We start from the raw sequence: 22,589 nt of genomic DNA, 5'->3' as shown, positions 1-22,589 counted from the left end.
TTCCGGTAAAGAAAGCCTATCACAGAGTCGGGATGGCGCAGGCTGGGCGGAGGCGCCGCGATAGGCCCAACCGGGCGGCCGGAGAGAGCGGGAAGCGCAGCGGACGGGCGTCCTCTTCCGCCCCGGCCCGGAAGGGTGATGTGGCTGGACCAGCACCGGCCTCACTATGGTAAGAACCTGGGCTTCAGGGCCGCGGTTGGGCTTTATGGAGGGGCTGCGGGGCTCGGCGGGGATGGTGCGAGTGCTGTGGTGCGCTGGAGCCAGGGTCTCCGGGACCGGCGGTGCACAGGCCGAGGAGTCGAGCGGCTGGCTCTGTGGCTCGTCCCGGAGCATCAGGCCGAGAGCCCTAGGGAGAGCCGCGGGTGGTGGTGGGCTCGGCCCCTCGCGAAGAGGCCGCCTTGCTGAGCTGTGTAGTACAGTTTCGGTGGCATGTTCGGCCGGTCGGTTACATACATCTGTGGACATTCACTCTCAAACGCTACTTTCAGTTTCCTTTTCCCCTTCCATTTATGCTCCGTGTATCACCCAGCCCGCATCTTACAGTGATAATTAATAGATTGCTGCTTTTCCTTAACTGTAGATCCTACACCTTCTGTTCCAACTGTTGAATCCAAAGCTCTGAGATAGGGCCTCTTCCACACCATTCTACAATTGTAATGGTGCTTCTTTGCGAACGGATGTTTAATGATTCAAGTTCCCTGCAAAGTTGGATCTGTCTTGTAGGAGCTTAATGTGCTTTCTCGTAGTAATGTCCGGCCAGGGTCTTCCTCGCAAACCCCCGCCCTCCCTGGGATTTCATGTTAGTGTTAATGATTGTTTAATAGCTTAGACCTTAGGAAAGCATGCAGTGCAAATCAGAAAATAGCAACCACAACAAAGGTCAAGGCAAGGAACCCTGCACCACCACTTAGGTGAATTTAGAAACCATTTATAAGCATATTCCTAGCGAAAGCATGTATTTTTTATCATCTGAAAAGCAGCCATGACCCCACCTCCCACCGGGATTCCATGGTGAAGTGATACTGAGGTTGAGTTCCCGGGAGTCGTTCCAGCATCATCTTCAGTATACAGCCTTTAGAACAGTTGTCAAAAGCTCAGGTCGTCCTTCCTGCTCTCTTGACAATTTTTCAAGGTTTGTGCATAAACTGGAATGTCTTTCCTAAGCAAGATTAGCACCTGGGAAAGGAGGTAGCATTGCTTGGCACATTTTTGTTATCTGGATTAATATTTTAGTGGCCATTGCAGCCTGTTTTGCTGCCTACCACACAGTAACATACACTTAGCCATAAGGATGTTGTTAATACGGTGTTACTAAACTTAGAAGAATGCTCTCTTGCCTCTTTACCAAGAAACTGAAGTAGAATAACTTTGCTCATAGAACAAACAAAGATCGTTTAAGACTGATAGTGTTTTAACTTTTTCAAAAAACAAAAAAGCTTTTGTTTATTAGTACTTGGTGTGTATCAAGTTCTGTTTTAAAAGAGTTCCTAAGCCTTGTCTTGCTGTTAGCTCCCACTTCTGAGGTATTTACAGGTAAAGGAGCTGAAAAGTGGGGTGACCGAATTGCCTCTGCTCTCATACCTAATAAGTAAAGCCAGGCCTTGGGTTTATCTTAATGGTTCCCTACAGAATGGTAACTGGAAAAATGTCACCTGTGTTTAGTGCAGATGTGCAAGTTTCTTCTCCAGTTTTCTTTTTTTTGTCCGTGATTTGTTGACTCCATGGAGGCATAACCCACATTGAAGGGTGAATTGTACATGTTCTTAAGTCTAAATTTGGGGAGTTGCTGTGTTTAAAGCTTTGAGCAATTCTAGAGAGGGGCCAATGATACATGGCCAGCGCCCAGCATTCAGCTTTTCTGTTTTACCAAACAGCCTGTATTTGATTGTCTTTTCTTGATTGCAAAATACATTTTTTCATAGTAGGATTTGTTTTTTACCCCTCAGAATGTCTTTTCAATCATTCTATCGAGGTGTCCTATGATGATTTCATTTTTTAAAGCTATCAGGTATTAGTTCCACCTTTGGACTAGATAGCTACTAACACTGCCTGGGGTGTATGAACTCTGAACTGTGGCTTGACTCATAAAGTTCTGTAGTAGAAAATGAGTAAAGTGTTTATGCACTTCTGAAACAGGGCTCGTTAGAGCAAATGCAACTAAGAAGAAATGTTGATTTATTCGGTGATAAATGTATGTGCTAAGTAGTCATGTGTAATAGCCTCTGGTCCTGAAGGGCATGCGTGTATTCAGTCAGTTTGGGTCACTTGTGTAGATTGGGTGTTTTTGTATTTGGAGCTAATATTTATCTCCATTTTGTGGTTCCCATTTTTAAAGGATAATAGTACATATTAATTGCTAAGTAAAATCTAGTTGGAAAATGCTGACCTGACCAAGGTTTGCAAATGATAAAATGCTGATCTATTTTCCTAGTATGATATATATTTTACCATAATTAAGTTAGGGGTGTTGGTTTCTGCGGTCTTCTCTACCCTAAGGAGAAAACAAACTAGTTTTATGTCAAAAAAGTCTAGCTAGTGTTTTAAATTTTTGTCTTTGATATTTAACTCTTAAATTTTTTTTAGTTTATTTATTTATCCTGAGCGAAGTTTTCCTTATATCCTTTCCTCCTTTATTTCTCATCAGAAAAGGGCAGGACTCCCATACATATCACCAAAACATGGCGTATCAAGCTTCAGTAAGACTAAGCACCTCCCTTGTATTAAGGCTGGGCAAGGTGACCCAATATAAGGAATGGGGTTCCAAAAGACAGCTCCTTCTCCCACTACTAGGAGTCCCACAAGAAGATCATACTACAATTGTCACATATATACAGAATGCCTGGTTCAGTCCTGTATGGGGTCCCTGGTTATTGGTTCAGACTCTAAACTCCTATGAATGAGCCCAGCTTAGTTGATTCTGTGGGTTTTCTAATGGTGTCCTAGACCCCTCTGGCTCCTACAATCCTTTCTACCTCTCTTGAGCAAGATTCCCCAAGCTCAGCCTAATGTGTGACTGGGTCTCTGCATCTGTTTCCATCCTTGATTGATGGAAACTCTGATGACAGTTGGCTAGGCACCAATCTCTGAGTATAGCAGAATATCCTTAGGCATCGTTACACTAACTTTTTTTTTCTCCAGTTGTGTTTGGTTCTGTCCTAGGTCTCTGGACCATCCAGCTCTGGGTCCTGGTATTCCAGACAGTGACAGAGTGAGTGGGCTCACTCTTGTGGCATGGGTCTGAGGATGGAACAGTCATTGGGTGGCCACCCACAATCTCTATTCCACTCTTAACCCCAGCACATCTCATAGGTAGGATAGCTTGTAGGTCAAAGGTTTTGTGGCTGGGTTGGTGCCCAGTCCCTCCATTGGAAGGCTTGTCCAGGTCACAGGAGATTACCAGTTCAGTCTGTGTATCTCTGTTTCCTAGAGTCTTGGCTGCGGTCATCCTTATAGATTAACTCTTAATTTTAACGTGTTCTTGGAGTTAAGCTGGAGGAATTAATGTCAATAAAATTTCAGTTTAAATGTGAGCAATAAACGTTTGAAACTCTAAGACAGTGTTATACAGAAAGAAGCCTCTTACTCAGCTAATAGGCTGAACATTTTGTTTTGCTGATGCTAAAAATAAATCTGCAAGGAGCACAGTGATCCAATACTTAGGAAAATCCAGTAAGTTAAACATCCTTTCTGTCGATTAAATCTTGTTAGTAACCAGTCATTAGAGGTAGAGTGCCTACTCTACTAATTTATTTCCCTGTGTTTTTTTTTTTTTTTTTAAGATTTTTTGGGTGTTTTTGTTTGGTCCCAACTATTCCCAATTCCATATTTCTAATGTTTAGAGGTGGTTTCTTAAGATTTCTAATTTAAAAGTTCTATTAACAAATGTCCAGGCTGCTTTCATTTATAATTCTAGAGCAAGCTCCCACTTCCAAACTTGGTGGATATAGCTTTAGCAATCAGGAATGACTCGAAATAAAAGTGCCTATGGACCCTTTCATTATTTCACTACTTAAGTACTTAATTGCACATCAGAAAGAATATCGAGTAGCTTCTCATCTGGCTGCTTTAACTCAAGGAACCAACATAGTTGTTCCAAACTACTGGAAGCTCTGGTTAGTTATGGTTGATGATAAGTCTGCAATGGAGAGTTACAATTGAAGAGCTTAAGAAGAGAATAATTTGGTAGTCTCTAATGCTGTGTTTTAAAGTGAAATGCAAAATTGTAAGTGATCTAAAGTCAAAGAAGGGTTTCTGTGTCCCACAGCCTAAGGGTTACTATGGTGTTTGATACTGTGTTTCAGTAAATGCCACAGGCAGCCCTGTTTCAAGGGAATGTCATTTGATGCTTCTTTATGAAAAGGAAACATTTATAGATGTGGTAGACAGAATGGACCCATGCAAAAAAATTACCTGTACACACATACGAGTGTGTTTCTAATCACATGTGGCAACAGACTTTGCATTCAAATTTTCATTATCTTGGGGGGAGAAAGATCAATAAGTTGCTTTTGACCCAACATTTCCAGTGCTCCCCTTCTCTCACCTCTAGCCCATTAAAGAATACCTCCACCTGTGCAAGCAGAGTTTATTATAGTCTTTGCATGTCACTTAAGAGTGAGGTTTGGAGACAGTGTGCCCATCGGGGTTAACAAAATATTCCTTTTTACAGGTAACAAATTAAAGTATAGATCAGGAAGTGTGGCAACTCGCTAAGCCACTAAAAGAATGAAGAACTTAAATGGAAAATGTTGTTTCTAAGTTTTCTTTATGGCAGCATCCCATTAAAAACAAAATCTGCATAAATTCATGTTGATGTGTGGAAAGACAGCCAGAGTCTTTTTATGTATTAAGAAATAACAATAATAATCTTCTAGTTACTCTAGGGCAGTGGTTCCCCTTTGGGGATCACATCAGATACCCTGTATTTCAGATATTTGCATTATGATTTGTAACAATAGCAAAATTATACAGACATGACGTAGCAATGAAAATAACTTTTATGGTTAGGAGGTCACCACAACATGAGTATTAAATATTAAAGGGTTGCAGTGTTGAGAAGATGATGAACCATTGCTCTAGGGATGAAAAGAGTTCAGAACCCAGTGAAGGTTTTGTATTTTACTTTGATACCTGTAACTCTCTACGTTTACTTATATTACCCATGGACTTTAAAAAGTAGAAAGACCAAAGAAGTTAGTAATTAGCAAATCAGCACACAAGAGCATATGTATTTGTGACCCCTTGATAATTTGAATATTTAATAATTACTGTTTTAAATTGTGGAGTCATTGAGTATCTAGAGTTCTCAATTAGCAAGTTTGCCTTCTCGGCTATACATACCTCTTGAAAGTGAATTTATTGTATGTATTAGAATGAGAACAATACACCCTTTTCAAGGTGTGAGCACCTTCAAAGTTGGGTCTTTTAGAACACTGGAGTTGCAGAAAGTGGTAAATGTGAATACTAGGTAGAAATTACCTTGGGCCTTCACAGCCTAGGCCGTTTGCATAATCGGAAGAATATTTTTGTCTTTGCTCCTTTATCTGAAATACCTTTGACAAATAAATATAAATTCACAACAGTTTGTAGACTTCTCTTGGATAATTAGCAAAATCATGTGCTTAATGGTTTAATCTAAATTGATTTTTCTCAGTAATGCCTGTTATTAATGAAATTTACATCTTTTTTTATCATGTGCTATCTTTGTTTAGCTCCCATTCTTCTCTTATTAAGATCTTTATATGGAAAGTCTCATTGATATTTCTACTAAATAAGGGCATCTGTTTCTTTTAACCCAGAGAGTAAGTTTGGATCAGTAGACAACAGATGCTAAGCATTAGGAGAAATGTTACAGGTAACAGGCCAGTGTCCTTAACTTAGAAAACAGTCTTGACCAGAGTCTAAATACATCTGAAAGACTTTACCATCTAATATTACCCGTTTAAAATATAAACTTCTTAAATCCCTGAACAAAGTTGCATATATCATATATTTTGTACGTGTAAGCAGCTTTCATTTGTAAATGATTGTACACATACAAATTATATATACACATTCCACTTAATAATAGACATGATGGTGAGTGTTGTTTTATCTTTTATTATGAAAACCTTCAAACACAGGAAGAGAAAAACAACTCTAAGATGAGCTTTTTGTATACTCAGCATGGGCAACTCTACTTCCTTCATACACGCACGCGCGCACACACACACACACACACACACACACACACACAAAGAGAGAGAGAGAGAGAGAGAGAGAGAGGAGAGAGAGAGAGAGAGAGAGAGAGAGAGAGAGACACCAGCTTCGGTGTCTTACCATTAAGCATATTTTTAAAGGTTTTCAGGGAAAAAAAAAGCAGAATACATGGTGAAATCCTTAATTTAGATACCCCATTAAGAAGATAGTAAACCTACTTTGTTAAACTAGCCATTTTACCACTAGAATCCTTGGTTTAATATAAGTGTTAATTCTAAAATTCCTTAGCCAGCCCCTTCCCCCCCCCCCCCACACACACACACAAGCACACATACACAGACACACTGCTGTGTTGTATTTCTGGAACTTACCATAATGTTCCTTCTGAGTGAAGTCTTGTGGATTAACATGTATTTGCTTTCTTATTAAAGCTTTTCTTTTGAAAACTTGTGTTAACCCCCCAGGGTTCCAAGCCATCTCTTGCTGGTGCTACAATATAATATTGTTTAGTTTTGAAAATACCCATTGTTTTTCTAATCTGATAATTGGGGTGTGTGTTTGTCATCTATAACATAAAGATGTAATAACTATGATGGGTATGAAGATGTAAAAGAATACCAGGTGAGGACTGGAGAGATGGCTCAGAAGTTAAGATCACTGCTCTACCAGAGGACCCTGGTTCTATTTCCAGCACCCACATGGCAGGTCACAACTGTCTGTAGTGTAGCTTCATTTCAGGGCATCTGACACCTTAACACCAATGCAAATAAAATAAATTATTAAAAATAATAATATCAGGTGAATGTCAGTAGTTGTTAATAGTTCTGAGCTCCAAATAAGGAAAGATTTGGACAATTTAACTTTATATCCTTAGTGTCAACTTTATATCCCAGAGTGGACCCTAAATATGCATATTGTTGTTTGCCTAGAGAGAAATACTATCAGTATATTCATGTGCATGTCAAATGATTTTTGAAAGAAAACCACTGTGGCAGTGTTTTAACCATTTGGCTTTACAGACATCAACTTAACACCAAATTTAATTAAAAACTAATACATATTAAATAACACCTTTGCTTTGTAAGTGAGCAAAATCTTTACCCAGGAAAACAAGTATTAAAATAGCTATTACAAGTGTTTTTGTTCATCCTTTGCAGACCATAAAACTTACACTCACTAATAAAGTCCACCCACAGTCATCCTTATTTTCCCACTTTGAATCAATACTTATAGATCTAAGGCTATACTAGCATTGAGATTTTGCATTGTCCAGTTCTTATTATAATTTGTATATAATCATTTTTGTCACTAGTTATATTAGTAAGTGGGGATAGGGTTGGTAGATTGCTTAACAGGCAAGCATGAGAGCCTGAATTCAACCCCCTGTGTCAATATTTTTTAAAGTGATCCTATAATCCCATGGATGGAAAGGCAGAGAGATAGAAGAGTCTCAGAAACTCCCTGTTGAGCTGGTTTAGCTGAAGTAGCAAAGCCCAAGTTTCACGAGCGATCCTACCTTAAAAATGAAGGTGGAGAGTGGAGGGACTAAGCCTCTTGCCACCATGCATGCATGCAACTACAAATCCATAAGCTTGCACACACTAAGCACTATTGGTTAATAATGTACAAGTCTTGTATTTTTCAGTAATTTATCGAAATATGTAAAAATAATTTTAGTAATGCCTGGCAATTTAAGAAAAATAATTTTCTTAAAATCATCCTGTCCATTGTTTTTTTTTTTTTTTCATATATAAGCTTGAGAATCAACTCTTTGTTTTGTTGAATGAATGGTGGGGCTGCGTCCCGCCACCCAGCTATCTTTACACCCGAAATAATTACGTGGAAACTGTATTCTTTTAAACACTGCCTGGCCCGTTATCTATAGCCTCTTACTGGCTAATTCTCAGATCGTGCTTTAACCCATATTTAGTAATCTGTGTAGCACCACGAGGTGGTGGCTTACCAGGAGAGATCTTAACCTGCGTCTGTCTAGTAGAGGAGAGGCATGGCGACTGCCTTCCTCCCAGCATTCTGTTTTGTCTACTCCACCTACCTATGTTCTGACCTATCAGGTCAAGCAGTTTCTTTATTAATTAACCAATAAAAGTAACACATAGACAGATGACCCTCCTCCATCACTGTTTCAGAAGTCATGTGTTGGTATTAAGTTCATTTTATGGGTTAGCTTTACAGCCTTAGCTTGAGAACTGAGAACTTTATCAGTTGATAGTAATTATACAAAGGCCTTATATCTGTGTTAAGGTAGTTGTTTGGGTTTGGGGGTTTTTTCCTCCTGCTAAAACTTTGCCTTTGTTACTAATGTAATGTAATTCTTTTTAAGCTTAGTAAGCTGAAGGTTTTGCACTCTTTATTGACTTTTTTTCATTTTTCATTAATAATATTAATATTAATAATATTCTGAAGGTTATTTATGTGTGCATTTTGACCATGTGTTTCTCTTACTTATCTCTTGAAGTTCATAGCATTTTCACTAGCTTCTGAGATTTTCAAGTGAACCTCACAAGAGGCAATTTACCTTTGAAAAATTATTATTTTTTAATATAATTTTTGAAAAATTATTTGAAAAAAATAATTATGATGTATTCCTCCTGTTTTTTAAGAAATCTAGTTGCACTGTTATGGTAGGTGCCTTTAATCCCAGCACTTGGGAAGCAGAGGCAGGAGAATCTCTGTGAGTTTGAGACCATCCTGGTCTACAAAGCGAGTTCCAGGATAGCCAGAGCTGTTACACAGAGAAACCCTGTCTTGAGTAACCAAAAAAAAAGGAAGGAAGGAAGGAAGGAAGGAAGGAAGGAAGGAAGGAAGGAAGGAAGGAAGGAAGGAAGGAAGGAAGGAAGGAAGGAAGGAAGGAAGGAAGAGAAAGAAAAATCTTCTAAATTTACTAAATAGGCATACTGTTGACTGCTGACTGGGATTGATGTATGTTATGTGCCTCCTAATGGAAGTGTCTAATAACAGAAGAGTTTTTATCATATTATATGATGTTCTTGCAGCTTCTTAAAAGTGTCTGAGTGAAACATCTCTTCTTTGGGTTGGCACTGTGCTTCAGACACATTGCCAGGTGTGAAAGATCGACTGTGCAGTGCTCACACTTCCGGAATGTCTTGTATTGCAGAAGTGTCAGTTGCTATGTGAGGCATAGAAAAGGTTCCTAAGGGAAAGTGCCCCTGGAATCCCAGCACTTGAGAGGCAAAGGCCAAGGGATCTCTAGTTCCAGAAGAGCCTAGGCATTAGAATAACAGCAGGAATGCAGAAGGAGGACAGCTGGGCTCAGGGAGCTTTCCCAGCAGAGCTGCACTGAGAATCTAAAGAGAAGATTCAGCAGTTAAGGGTACTTGGTGCTCTTGTAGAGGACCTGAATATTGAGTGGAATGAACCAAACTCTAGTTTTTTTTAGACTTGAAACCCATGATTACCTGTTTGCCTCTTTAAATATATAATTCTTAAGATTCCTAGTAAAACTTTACAATAGAAGGCACTGTTACATAACAAGTAACTGAAAAAAGGAAGGGCAGGTGCTTTTCTTTCACCATTGTCTAATAATCTTAATATTTATCAGGGCTTGGAACATAATTTCATATTTTTAAAATATGCATATCCCAGGCAAAAAGCTCAGTTGATAGAAACTTTAGTCAGTATTTAATCTTTCTCCCTGGCTTTGCTCAGATTTGTAAATGCCAAATGAAGGCTAAGACTTACTGGTCCCCGGGGCTCACACAGCAAGCCCCTGGCAGTGTGGAGACCACCTGTCCTCTGTCTAGTACTTTGCACGTCTTGAGCATCTGCATTCACTATATACAGAGTCCACTTGGCTCCGGTGGTTTGAATCCATGACATTCAGGTTCATGGATTTACATTTCTGATGCATCTCCTGCATTCTTTACTTTAAAGAATGGAAGGAAAGTACACCTTTAAAGACTTCATGATGCTGTTTGCATGTTGTGCAACATCGTGTTTGCCTGTAATGTGGAATTGTGTGGCATTTTTTGGATAGGAAATTTCTCTTGTAATATTAATTTGTTTTTGTTTTGTTTTCTCTCTTTCTCTTTATAGTCTGCCATTTTCAATTTTCAGAGTCTGTTGACTGTAATCTTGCTGCTTATATGTACGTGTGCTTATATCCGATCCTTGGCACCCAGCCTCCTGGACAGAAATAAAACTGGGTATGTTCCTAATGATATTGGTCAAGTCAGTTCTCACCAGCATCGAATGTAAATTACCATGAGCGTCATTAGATAGTTTAATTCAATTTATAACTTAGCTTTGAGTAAGTTTTTGCATTTTCTTCATGCTTGAAAGCTCTAAAATATTTGTAGTACCTTACTAAATTAATGAGTAAACTTCAAAAATGATCTAGTGTGGCTTGAAATTTCACATGCTGAATAAAAGTGGACTAAAGATTTATCTGATGAAGGTGAGACATGTTATATATCCATCAATTGTTATGACAATGCCTTGGTAACTTTGTAGACATGTTTTTCCCCTTTCCACCCCTTCTCTGAGCTCCTATTGTACATGATTTTTTTAGCTTTTTATTCTAATCATTTTTTTGGAATTGTAATATAATAAGTAAGACAATAAAAAAGGAGTTTGATCTTACAAAGTAGTCACTACTGAAGTTAGAATTGAGCATTTTTCCTATTCTAGCGCTGTCATAAAATTTCTCTTCAAAGAGAAGTTGCATGTGGACATGTCTGCCCCTCTTCTCTTTGGGAGTAGGAATGTATCCATTACATGCTACATTGATCAAGGAGTTCTCAGGGCTACCAGCCTTCCAGTAGAGGTTGAGTAGTAGTATATTTCTCCTACATTAAAGGTCCCCAAAAGGCTTTCTTGTTTTTACATTTCAAAATATAAGTTAATAGGGTCAGTTGTGTGTACAATTAGAAAAAATTTTACTTGATTATAAATAAAAACTTCTTTTCTGTGAAAGTGATTATTTGATTCTCTTTACATATTTTCTCTGAGACTCACAAGAGATTTGTCATTGTGTTTACCATGCTTGGGTGGAGTTACCTCACTGTCTGATGCAGCGCATTTTTGATGACTTGACTATTTACATTTACCTCCATTTTCTAAAAATTGATACAAATGGTCTGGACCAGGGCTGCACTAAAGGACTGCTCCTTAGACAGTGTTTTCCTAGTTCCCTGGGCTTACAGCACTGTCAGCAGAGCCATACACATTCAAGCCATAGAAATTAAGCAACAGATTGTAGTGGGTTTTAGCAACTAACAAAGTTCCTTTAAAAAAATAAAAAGAGCAATCTAGATGTTCAGAGGTGTGCCTTGGGAAATTCTCTGAAACAGCTCACTGCTGGATAGGTCTGAACTAAGTCCAGAGTAAAAGCTCCTTATTCCTAGACTAGACTTGGGAGACCTGCCTTTTGTGGCCTGGTGATTTCAAACTGTTCAGGGTCCTGAGTTTCCCATGAAGGTGCTTCAGATATCTTACTCTGTGACCCGTAGGTGCAGAGAATCAAACACACATGGTTTTACAAGGGTGACCTCAGTTTTCTATTTTTGGGTGAAAAAGCCAATTCTGAGTAATGCTTAGATTTCCTGCCCCATGTTCCTTTAGTGCACATCACTGCACAGCCCTGTAACTGTTCTGCAGACTCCTCATAAAGTCCTCCAAGCATGGATACTGCTCTGAAAGCCATGAAGTGTGGCCTGACAGGCCTCACACTAAATAGTTAAAGCACAGTCTGGCATTGTCAGTAGCTTAGATTATTTTCAGAATTGTATTTGCCTGTAAGCTTGCTGTTTACATGTGAGGATTCATTAACTGTCTTTCCTTAAAAAAAAAAAAAAAAGTACATAAATATCCTTGAAATTTAAGCTCTTCAGATAAGGAAGATAGTCTTCATATTAGAAATAAATAAGGTTGATTCATCTTAATTAGTACTCTGTTTATAAACATAATTGTAAACATAGATAAACATAGTTACAACTATGTATATACCTCAAAACAGCTGTACTGTTTTGATTTATTTTGTTTTTTTTTTCAAATTTTTTTTCAAATTTGCTTTTGCCAAAGCTGTTGCTTTTTATATACAAATAAATGATATGTCCATTTATGTGTGTATATTCATAATTTTCTTATTCATGGAATTTAAAAGAACGTCTTCATCTTAATTGTTATTCCTGGAATATATGTCTTAAATGTCACACTTAATACACTCATGCTTATTTCTACCTAAACTAATAATTTTTATTGAAAATGTAGCCATTTATGTATATTTCCTTGTTGACTAGCACATGTAAGGACCGCTCATAGAGTTATACATTAATGAAACACAGAGCTATAATTTGCAAGAAATAAATCTTGTATATTACAAAAGCGCATCTAAAAACTATCTTCATGTGTAATTTTCTCAAAATTACTACTTAAATTAACATGTAATTTTTTCTGCTTTTGGAGGTGACAATGAGCTTGAAGTTAAAGGAATTAATTCATTGAGTTCTTGTATAAATTTTAGTCACTCTCACATTAACGTGCCCTAATTCTGACCTCTGAAACACATACAGTCCAGTTAATAGTAGCTTCTCTCCAGTGCTGGTTCATGGTATTTCTGGCCCAGTTTTCATATATAACTGGTCGCTCCTGACCAGTGAGCACATCTTAAAGTCCAGTATGTAGAATTAGTGTTCTGTGATATTGACGGAAATGAACTGGCTTTCGCAGTAATTGGGAATTATTTTTGTTCTGTTTTATCCTGTGTAGACTATTGGGAATATTTTGGAAGTGTGCCCGAATTGGTAAGTGTCTAATCTGCATTCATTTCTTCAACTATAAATTATTGGACACCTTATTTATGTTAAACGCTTGGCAATTAATTGTCAGTTTTCCAAGTATAGGCTTCTCAATCTTCTGTACTTTTGTAAGAACTTACAGAATTCTCCCAGCTTTTTTTTCTGCTATTTAAAACTAGATGTAATGGGGAACTTGGTAATATTTTATTAACAGGGATATGGAAAAATAATAAAACACAGAGCTATGTTCTGTAAGAAATAAGTCTAGAATATTGCAAAGACTCATGTAAAAACTATCTTCATGTATCATTTTCTCAAAATTACTGCTTAAATTAACATAATTTTTAAGACTTTTGCTACACTTTTTAAATATTTGTTTTGTGTAAGGGTGAGGGTACACACGCTACAATGTGCGTGTGAAGAGCACAGCTTGTAGTGGTTACTTTGCTCCTCCACACAAATAATTCCTGTAGAAGCAAGCTTGAGGGCAGGCACTTTTCCCACTGAGTCATCTCACCAGCCCTCATAAATACTGTTTTTGATAACCAAGGATGAGTTTCATTCACGTGTAATAAGTTATTAAGTAAGGTTATTTGCATTTTAAATATACGTCAGGTTGACTTCTTATTTTATCCTCATATTTGACACTGTTCACGCAAATTCAGAGTGATCAGAAAGTAAATGAAATGCAATGCAAAAGTAATAATTTTTAATAATCAGCTATATCATCTTTAATATATCTAATTAAAAAATACTTTGTGTACTTTGTGGTGTTTGTGCTTAGACTGGAAGTAAAGTTGTTGTCTTCTTTGGAAATATTTGCATGACTTGTATTTGTAATTAAACATATGTATATACACAATGTCATATTTCAATATTTTATTAGCCTTGAATTTCCTTGTAACAACCTTCTTCTGATAAAGCACAGTTAATTTCATAATTTAAAGAGTATGCCTTTTTATGCCATTTATTTTTAAGCTAGTTTATCAACAACCCACATGGTCCACACTTAACTCTTGAGTTAGGATTTAGAATTTACAAATTCGGTTCCTGGTTCCTAGTTTCTCCTGTTTTGTTTCTGTGTTCAGCTTCTCAGAGTTGTAGAAACCTTAGAAGTTAGTGTTTAACAAGAAACAAGGTTGCTGGAAGTTTCAAAATAAAAACTAAGCTTAAGAATACTTAGACATCTGTGAGTTCAAGGCCAGCCTGGTCTACAAGAGCTAGTTCCAGGGCAGACTCCAAAGCTACAGAAAAACCCTGTCTCGAAAAACCAAAAAAAAAAAAAAAATAAAAAAAAAAGGAAGGAAGGAAAGAGGAAAGAAAGAAGGAAAAAGAAGAATACTTAGACATTTTTCTAAAGTCCTGGGAGCCAGTATAACATACCTAAGCACACTTGAGGTGTAAATTGGACTTCAGAGTGTTCTGACATCATTTGTTAATCATTTCACTAACTTTCAGGAGAAAGTTTTTCCTTCCATAGGACTTTTAGATGATAGGCAAGTTCCTACTAGAAATTAGCAGTCTAATGCTAAATTATCCATGTTTCTAAGTCTTCTGGATAGTTGATAAGTACAAAGGATTTCTCAGAATACCTTACTGAAAGCCATCATTCTGATGGAGTGATAGAAGATAAGCATTATCCCCCTAACTATTAAATGTGCTTTTATGTGAAGTTTTCCTTCCTCTATGTTCTTCATGATGCCTTATTCTCTCCTATGGAAATAAGCATGAGAATTCATAGGTAATATGGCTGGCTTTAAATGAGTGTTTTATTATTCAGGGAATATTTTGGATTCTCTTGCATATGTGTTCAACTTATAGCCCAATCCTATCACTTAAAACTTTTTGAGATTTTTGTTTCCTTATTGTTCTCTTTAGACATGAATTTTATAGATAACATTGTTGTATCTCATAAAATTAAACATGCCATGGACAATTTTTTTTATTGTCAAAACTATAGAGTCTGGGACATATAGTGAGTATAGGATTTTGATCTCCCTAAATACACAATGCATAGGTGGCCAGTCAATAAAATTTTCCAGTTCAAGATGTCAGTGATGCTAACATTAAAATGGCCTGGCTTAGATTTATAGAGATTTGAATAGAGGCTTATCTGCCACTCAGTCATGAATAATGGGTACAGATCCTAAAACAGAAGAAGAAATTATTAACACTGCAAAGGAACCAAGAAGAGAAACAGACTGTCACCCTCATTGCTAAGTCTAAGTGTAAACCAAACTGCCTAGGAGTCCAGTCACTCTGAAAAAGAAAATACATTATAGACCAAAGTATCGCCAAGAACAAGGTAGTTAAAAACCTGAGTAATATCCTGCAGGGAGAGACAGTAGAGATCTGGGAGAAGAGCTAACTTTCCTTTTCTATTATAACTTCCAATAAAAAGATAAAGACTTTTAGCTTTGTTTTAAATAGGAGTTAGATCTGTAGACAATTCTATTTAGTAGCCAAGCCAAGTGTCCTTTTTGTGCATAATTATGACTAGAACTTAAAGCATCAGACATATAGAATATGCCTGTCTTGATGAGTCCCTCAATTATGGTCTGTTTTTCTGTCCAGTTATTAACTGCCTTTCCTTTGTACATGCACAGCTATTTATATGACACCCCCCCACACACACACACACATCTTGAATGGCTCACTTAAAAGCGTTATGAAAATCTGAAAGCATTTGCTTTCTTTTAGCAAACTAGCTTTGAAAATTCTGGTGCTGACACACGTTTTTTCAAGAGCCTGCTGCTCTCTATTCCTAACACACAGTATATCCACAAAGAGAGGATGCAATTGTGATGGGACTGAGGCAGGAGACAGGTCATCTTATCTTGTTACATATCATATGACAGCAACTGTTCCCACTCACTTACACAAAGCTACGACCTGACAAGAAGCAACCTTCTTACTCGAGTTCAACTAAAGATGCTCAGCTCTACCACATGGCAGTCTCTTTTAAGAAAATGAAAAACATGAAAATGAAACCCATCTGTAAATTATAGCATTCTAAGTCATGAGATGAGAAAGAAAAGAACTTCCTCAGGAATTAATACTGAGCAGATGGAAAACTCAATTCAGGGGTAATTGCTCCCTTTGGGTGTTTATTGCGACTGTGCTAAGCATTGGACATACCAGCCCTGAAAAGAATAACAGACTTTATAACATCTACCTAAAGTTTATGGATCAGTGAGGTGTTTTGTGGGGCTTTATTTAGCCCTAATGAATTAACATTGTAAACCAGTGTGTTCTGTTTTTAATTTTTTTTTTAAGTTAAATCAGTGTTACTCTAAAACCACCTTTACATTATAGATTCTCCTTTAATAGAAGTCAGTCTATTAAATGTCTGTTGGGGGGCGGGGGCAAAGGCAATTTAAAAAAACAAAAACATTGAGAACACCAAGTCTGTGGTTGTTATTTTACTTTACTGTGGTTTAATTTGAGAATTTTGTTGGTTTAGTTTGGCTCAGTTCAGTTTAGTTTGGTTTAGTTTGGATTTGAGAATAGGGCCTCAATATTTGTGGACTATATTGATTGGTGATCTTTCTGGAGGATGGGATTATCGGCAAAAGCCCTGAATAAATGTATGCTGGTTTAATAGATGTAATATTTTAATAGATCAGTGTTGACACATTGAAGAAGCTCTGAACATTGACAGTGACCTTGAGAATTTTACTTAATGGGGTGTCAAGGTTGACATGAGAGCCAGGTAAAAAGTATCTAAGGTGAACTAAGGAGCTTAATTATAGGGAAGTGGAATTTCACATTGTGGAAGAAACCAAGTAAGGCTAGTCAAAGTCATCTCTTAGGCTTGCAAAGAACTCAGACATACCTCAGCTGTTTCCATGTGACTGCTGCTTTACTTTTTATGCCTGCTACCCTCTGAATTAGTACAGTTTAAAGTGCTAAAAACACAGCAACAGTGAGAATGAATTGAATTCCCTTGAATGGTCTGTATGCTAGCAACACACTTTCACAAGCCGACATCAGATCTTAAATCAGGCAAAAGAAAGTGTCTACATATGTACACTCTTAAATGAATGTGGAATTGACTCATTAAAGAAGTTATTGTGTTTAATACCTACTTTTAAGTCAATAAATTATTGAAATACTGAGATTTCAGAAATTTTGTGAGTGGAAATAATGCCCAAAATGTTTCAGACTTCAGAGAATTTCCAATTTTTAGGAATGCTCAACTAATGAAATCTAGTCAAGTATTCTAAAATCTCCCAAATGGAAATACTTCTCATCCCAAAGATTAGATAAAGAATGTTTGACTGTAAAAGACTTAGTACCATGTGTATCAGAAGTAGTCATCAGCTATGGAGGAGCTCATGCCTATTTTTTTAATGGGGTCATATTGGCTATCTTGCTGGTCTTCTAAATACTACAAAGGTCATGAACTGGTACCATAATACAAACAAGATATATTGCTGAATGCTCTGCATTAGATTACTTAGGGAGAAATTCCTTGTTTTATTTTTTAGGAAGAGACCTGACTATCCTTTTGCTCTGAGTTGCTGGAGAGCATTTCTTTGGCTCTCTCCTAAATTCTGCAGGGCCACGGCATTGGTCCTTTCAGGTACAGGTCTCAGAAATAACTTGGGTTTAGCTGCCAGTCATGTCCAGCCTTTTTATATTGAGATGTGACATTGTCGTCTACATAGGTCACTCTTGTAACCTACACAGAGTTACAAATAATAATAATAATAATAATATCTCATGATGGGCCAGTAGGATGGTTCTGCACTTGCCTGATGATCTGAGTTCAAACTCCAGAATTTATAGACAGTTGGAAAGAAAGAGTCCGCTCCAAAGTGGTCCTCTTTGTCCTCTAACCTCCACATGTACCCTGTTGCTTGAAAACATACATGAACAGCACATGATAAGGATGGTTTTGTTTCGGAGTCTTTAAGTTCTTTGCCTTGCATTGAGCTGCAATTTTAGCACACCTTGTTAATCAGTTTGTATTGAGTTTGTTTTATGTTGCCTCCAACTCCTTATTTTCCCATCTCTCAGTAGTAACCTTATCATATCTTTATTAGTCATTCATTCAACCAAAATGAATGTCTTCCTTTTTTCAACAGGTGAACGCAAGAGTCCTTACGTTGCTGTATGCTGTATAGTGATGGCCTTCAGCATCCTCTTCATACAATAGCTTCAGAAACAACCAGCGTGTGATTGCCATCAGACTCTAAACAAAGACTTGCCTCCAGAAAATAATGGGAAGAATAGTTAACGCTTTTATCTCTGAACATGAAATGAGATAAATTTCGAGATGCTGTTCTCTATTTTTATGCTATTGGACCAATGAGCTATATAAATAATTAAGATGTAACAGTTTAATACACAGGATGTGATTATAGCAATCAACCTCAGTCTGTCGCTCCAGTATTACTTTCAGCAAATATCATTCTGTTGTCTCGGGCCACGAAGTAGAACAAACAGTTGTTGGATTCCACAGGCTCCTTTCACTAGGGCTTAAAAATGTTGTCCTCACTGAATGAGGCCTTCTAGTGACTGGCCTATTTTTATTGGAAAAAAAAAAACTGTTCTATTTTTGTTGTTGTTACTGTTCTTATGGATTGCATTCATATTTAAACAATTTTGATTGCTAACCAGAATACCTCTATTCTTGGCAAATTATTACAGGTGTAAAATATTTTAAACAAAACCTGCATTTCTTTAATACAATATGGTCAAGTGTGGTCAAAGATACAGCTACCATTCTCTGAAAAAAAAAGCATTCTTAGAATGGAAAAAAGCAAGTAGAAAATAGTAGACTAATAGTATCATATGTTTTTCATTCCCCTTAGTGTCAGGTCTTCCAAATAGAGCATTCGTTGTAGTTATCCCAAATGTGGTTTTTGTTGTGTTTTTAATACATCACTTTAAATACAGTTTCTTTTCTGTCAGCTTGAACTGGAATCTCTTTTCTAACTGCGTAGGTGATAAACACATCTCATACCTGCTTAGTCTGGATACTACAGTCTAAGGATCTCTCAGCTTTGACACTGAAGCAAGAATTTGAGCAGTTTGTAATGTAGTTGTATGCAAAGATTGGGAATGAAGCCTTAGTATCAAAAGGCACTTGGAAGTGGAAATCCATTGCTATTTTAAAGCTAAGATGAATTTAATCTACCTGAAAACACATACTATACATAACATTTATTGTTTAAGTACTGGTTTAAGTATAAAAGAAACTATTTCTGAGAAATGAAATTCTGTAGAAACAGAGTACTGAACTTGTAGCCTTTTTAAACAGCATATCACCCTAGCCCAGATAGGCACAAAGCTTGCTAGACCACCAAGACTAGCAGTTTTACAGACTGCTCGAAGCTGCATGGATTGAAGATTAGGGTAACATCAAAGAAGCTTACTTTGTGTTTTCTTGGAATTATTTTTTTTTTCAAAAAGATCTTTGGAATGTCTATAGCTAGTTAAGACCTGTCTGTTTTACTTTGGACAGGAAATCAGATTATGGTAATTATTCTGCTCTGAACTGCATCTTGGGCTTTATAGTAGGTCAAAGTTTTCTAGGACGTCCCCAAAATAGGACTCGCTCATTAGCATATTTGTGCACAGTAAGTCATCTTTCAAGGTCTGATTTCTGGGTGGCCATCTGTTGTCCATCTCTGCTACCAACTGAATTTTCCGGAAGTGTTGTCAACGTTTTTTCCTAAGTTAGCACACATCTCATAAAAAGGAAAGAATAAAGGATCAGGCCTAAAATGTTCTGTTTAATTTGACATTTCAGTCAGTGTAGGTGGAAATGAGAGGAACATAATTAATTTGGACTATGTGTGGTAACATAAAACAGTTAACTGTGTGTAGCAGCATGTCTCTATCCCCGCCATCCTTCTCTCTTTTTAAGTAGGGCTCTCCAGAGTGTAGGATCGATGCAAAAGTACAAGATTTGATAAAGAAAAGAGTGATTGCCGTTTTTGATGTGTAAACCCTGACTCGTATTTTCCGAGCCACAGGGTGGTGTAGGGGTGTGAAGCCCACAGGGTACTCAGCTCCTTGTTCTGGTGGAATGTGGAGGAGCAGTAAGCACTGCAGGCATCTGGCCTCTACACAGTGGCTGTAATACACAGCTTACGGGAGGAAGGACGCTGAGACCCAGGGGCTAGCAAGCTCCAGATTGGCTCTAGAGTCTTTAATCCATGTCTCAACATTTGTTTTGTATTGGTGTTTGGTTCCTGATGAGTGTCATCTGTGCCGTTGAGAGAGTAGGGACATGCCTTATTTCCAAGTAGTCCTTCAAGATGGTCAGAAGCCACATATTTGTCAAATTTGTCATATATTTTTGAAAAGTTTAAACTCAGTTCAGTGTCTTGCTAATATCTCTTCTACTTATGCCATAAACTACCTTATACGTTTCCATTCAAGATATTTCCTACTTGGGTTAGTAAGAACATGTAATTTATAATAAATTCCTTCATCTTCATAATAAAATTATTCTCATACCATCCGATAACACATTTTTATGAATTAAGTTTTCCAAGTTTACAAAGTCCAGCAAATCTTTGCCGCTATTTCTGAAAAAAATGTTTAGCACTTGTAAGTAATTTATATTTCAGGAAACATTACACAGTTCTTATGATGTGTAACCATTGAAAATAGAAATATGAGTAGTTTCCCTGTATTCATCATATAAATGAAAGGTTAATGTATATGAAGTATAATGTGCTAGCACTTGTTATTGAGATAATCCCAAGATTCTAGGAGCAAATGCAGAGCGATGATTAATTGAGGGTAGAACTTGTAGAAGAGCATGGAGTAAGCTGACCTTGCAGTGTTTTGCAAAAGCACAGTTGTATGTTTGATATTTTATGTCCCTTAGTTTGTCGTGGCACTGACCGAGTGTGGTATAAACCATGAAGGTGGACAGGTGTTATATCCTGGAGAGTCGTGTGTTTTACCTACCTCAAAACTGCAGATGAGTGTTTTCCTCCCTGCCTCACAAATCCTTCAGGAGGATAATAAAATCTCCCTCAGTTTATGAACAAACAGGTTGACAGTGGAATACAATAGTAGATTCTCCTGAGATTTTTCTAAACATTGTAGAGGCAAGTAGCCAGTTGTTTTCAGAAACTTGTAAAATCCCATATTCCTAAAAGCAGTCCCTGCTGTTAAAGCAAACACCCACACCAAAAGTGCACTGTTTACATTTCCTGGATGCACAGAAAATATTTCCACTTATCAAAAACTTAAGCTATACAGAAGCCTTTGGGAAGTTACTCCATTCTTGCAATCTGAGAGTTTTTAGGGGCCACTCTCTACTTTAATCTAGTAATAAATTCTCAAAGTGGTGCTGGCAGTCAACCTTGTGACCGTCAGAAAGTCATGCCTGGTTTCTGGGAAGTAACTTCATATTGTTTCTCCTTTGCCCTAAATTAATTCCGAAATAGGCTGAAATGCCATTCCAGTACCTTTTGGAGGAAAGAGAACGATAATTCGTGTTTAAAAGTGGAGGTGATTATCCTACTCTTGTTAGTTCATATGTCTGCTATGTAATAAAAATATGAATTGTCAAAAGCCTCTAGTTTTGTCTTATCACATTGAGAAAAAAAGCAGTGTAGGGTGGCCATTATGACTAGAGTAGCTTATCAACTTTCATGTGTAGACTTGCCAAGTTTGGAGGTAATATCTTACCGGGTTTTTTTTTTGTTGTTTTTTTTTTTTTTTTTTTTTTTTTTTTTTGGTTTTTCGAGACAGGGTTTCTCTGTAGCTTTGGAGCCTGTCCTGGAACTAGCTCTTGTAGACCAGGCTGGTCTCGAACTCACAGAGATCCGCCTGCCTCTGCCTCCTGAGTGCTGGGATTAAAGGTGTGCGCCACCGCTACCCGGCACCAGTTTGTTTCTTAAGACTACCCACACAATCTCCTCCACTGCAGCTCTGCAAACCGTAAGTATCTGAATAAATGACTTCTGTGTTACTGTGACCATGATACCAGACAGGAACAACAGGAAATTTGTGGGGTATTTGTTTCCCTTCTAGTCATAGTGGAGGTGTTGTTTTTTTTTTTTTTTTTTTTTTTAAGAATGTATGGCAGGGGCTCAAAAACTCAGTGGACCAGTGAGCAGAGTGAGTCCAGGAGCTACAGACTAGCCCAAGCTCTATCTAACCTTCTAATGTTCCTTTAGAGGCCTATATCTCATCTAAGCAGGTCCTAATTCCAGAAGTTTCTGTATTCTCATCAGTGGGGAAAATGGACATCCCCAAAAGCCAAGACTGATTGGCTTGTTTTCAATCTGGTCTTGAATTGTCACAGAGGTAGTTGAATTTCGATTCCCTATGAAAATAGCAGTTGTCGATTACTAACAATTTCAAATATATTCTCAACTGAGGGCCTGCAAATAAACATTGTGGCACAAGTAGCTATCAGTTTGAGAGTCCAAAGCCTAGAAATCCAACTCTTCTAATCAGCATTTTATTGAAAAATAAAGGAATGTTTGTTCTTTGCTTTAGAAAGCATGGTCTTTCTAAATATGGAAATCAACATACACAAACCTTTTTACACCTGTTCCTGGAAAGATGTTCTTCCTAACCAGGGATTAGCGATTTTGGCTTTAATTAGGCTTTAAATTTAAAATATACAGTGAGGAT

At 37.5% G+C, this 22,589-nt stretch overlaps 1 protein-coding gene and 1 non-coding gene across 2 annotated transcripts; both read left to right on the top strand.

The window, feature by feature from the left end:
* Positions 1-19: 19 nt before the first annotated feature.
* Positions 20-20,449, top strand: Tmem167a (transmembrane protein 167A). The gene is made up of 4 exons (XM_038321971.2): positions 20-169; positions 10,273-10,382; positions 12,946-12,980; positions 18,065-20,449. Exons 1-4 carry the CDS (start codon positions 167-169, stop codon positions 18,133-18,135), a joined length of 219 nt encoding a protein of 72 aa, XP_038177899.1. The 5' UTR covers positions 20-166; the 3' UTR covers positions 18,136-20,449.
* LOC119810955 lies at positions 10,898-11,032 on the top strand. The gene has a single exon (XR_005284890.1). It is a non-coding gene; the product is annotated as a small nucleolar RNA U109 (small nucleolar RNA).
* Positions 20,450-22,589: the final 2,140 nt, after the last annotated feature.

The sequence above is a fragment of the Arvicola amphibius genome, chromosome 3, assembly GCF_903992535.2.
Source record: "Arvicola amphibius chromosome 3, mArvAmp1.2, whole genome shotgun sequence".
NCBI lineage: Eukaryota > Metazoa > Chordata > Mammalia > Rodentia > Cricetidae > Arvicola > Arvicola amphibius.
This window is presented reverse-complemented; position numbering and strand designations above follow the sequence as displayed.

Bases quoted from the DNA above. Each gene is read 5' to 3' on its own strand.
- Tmem167a (XM_038321971.2), top strand. The intron at 10,383-12,945 runs GTATGTTCCTAA...TATCCTGTGTAG, and splicing joins CTGGACAGAAATAAAACTGG to ACTATTGGGAATATTTTGGA. The intron at 12,981-18,064 runs GTAAGTGTCTAA...TTTTTTCAACAG, and splicing joins TTGGAAGTGTGCCCGAATTG to GTGAACGCAAGAGTCCTTAC.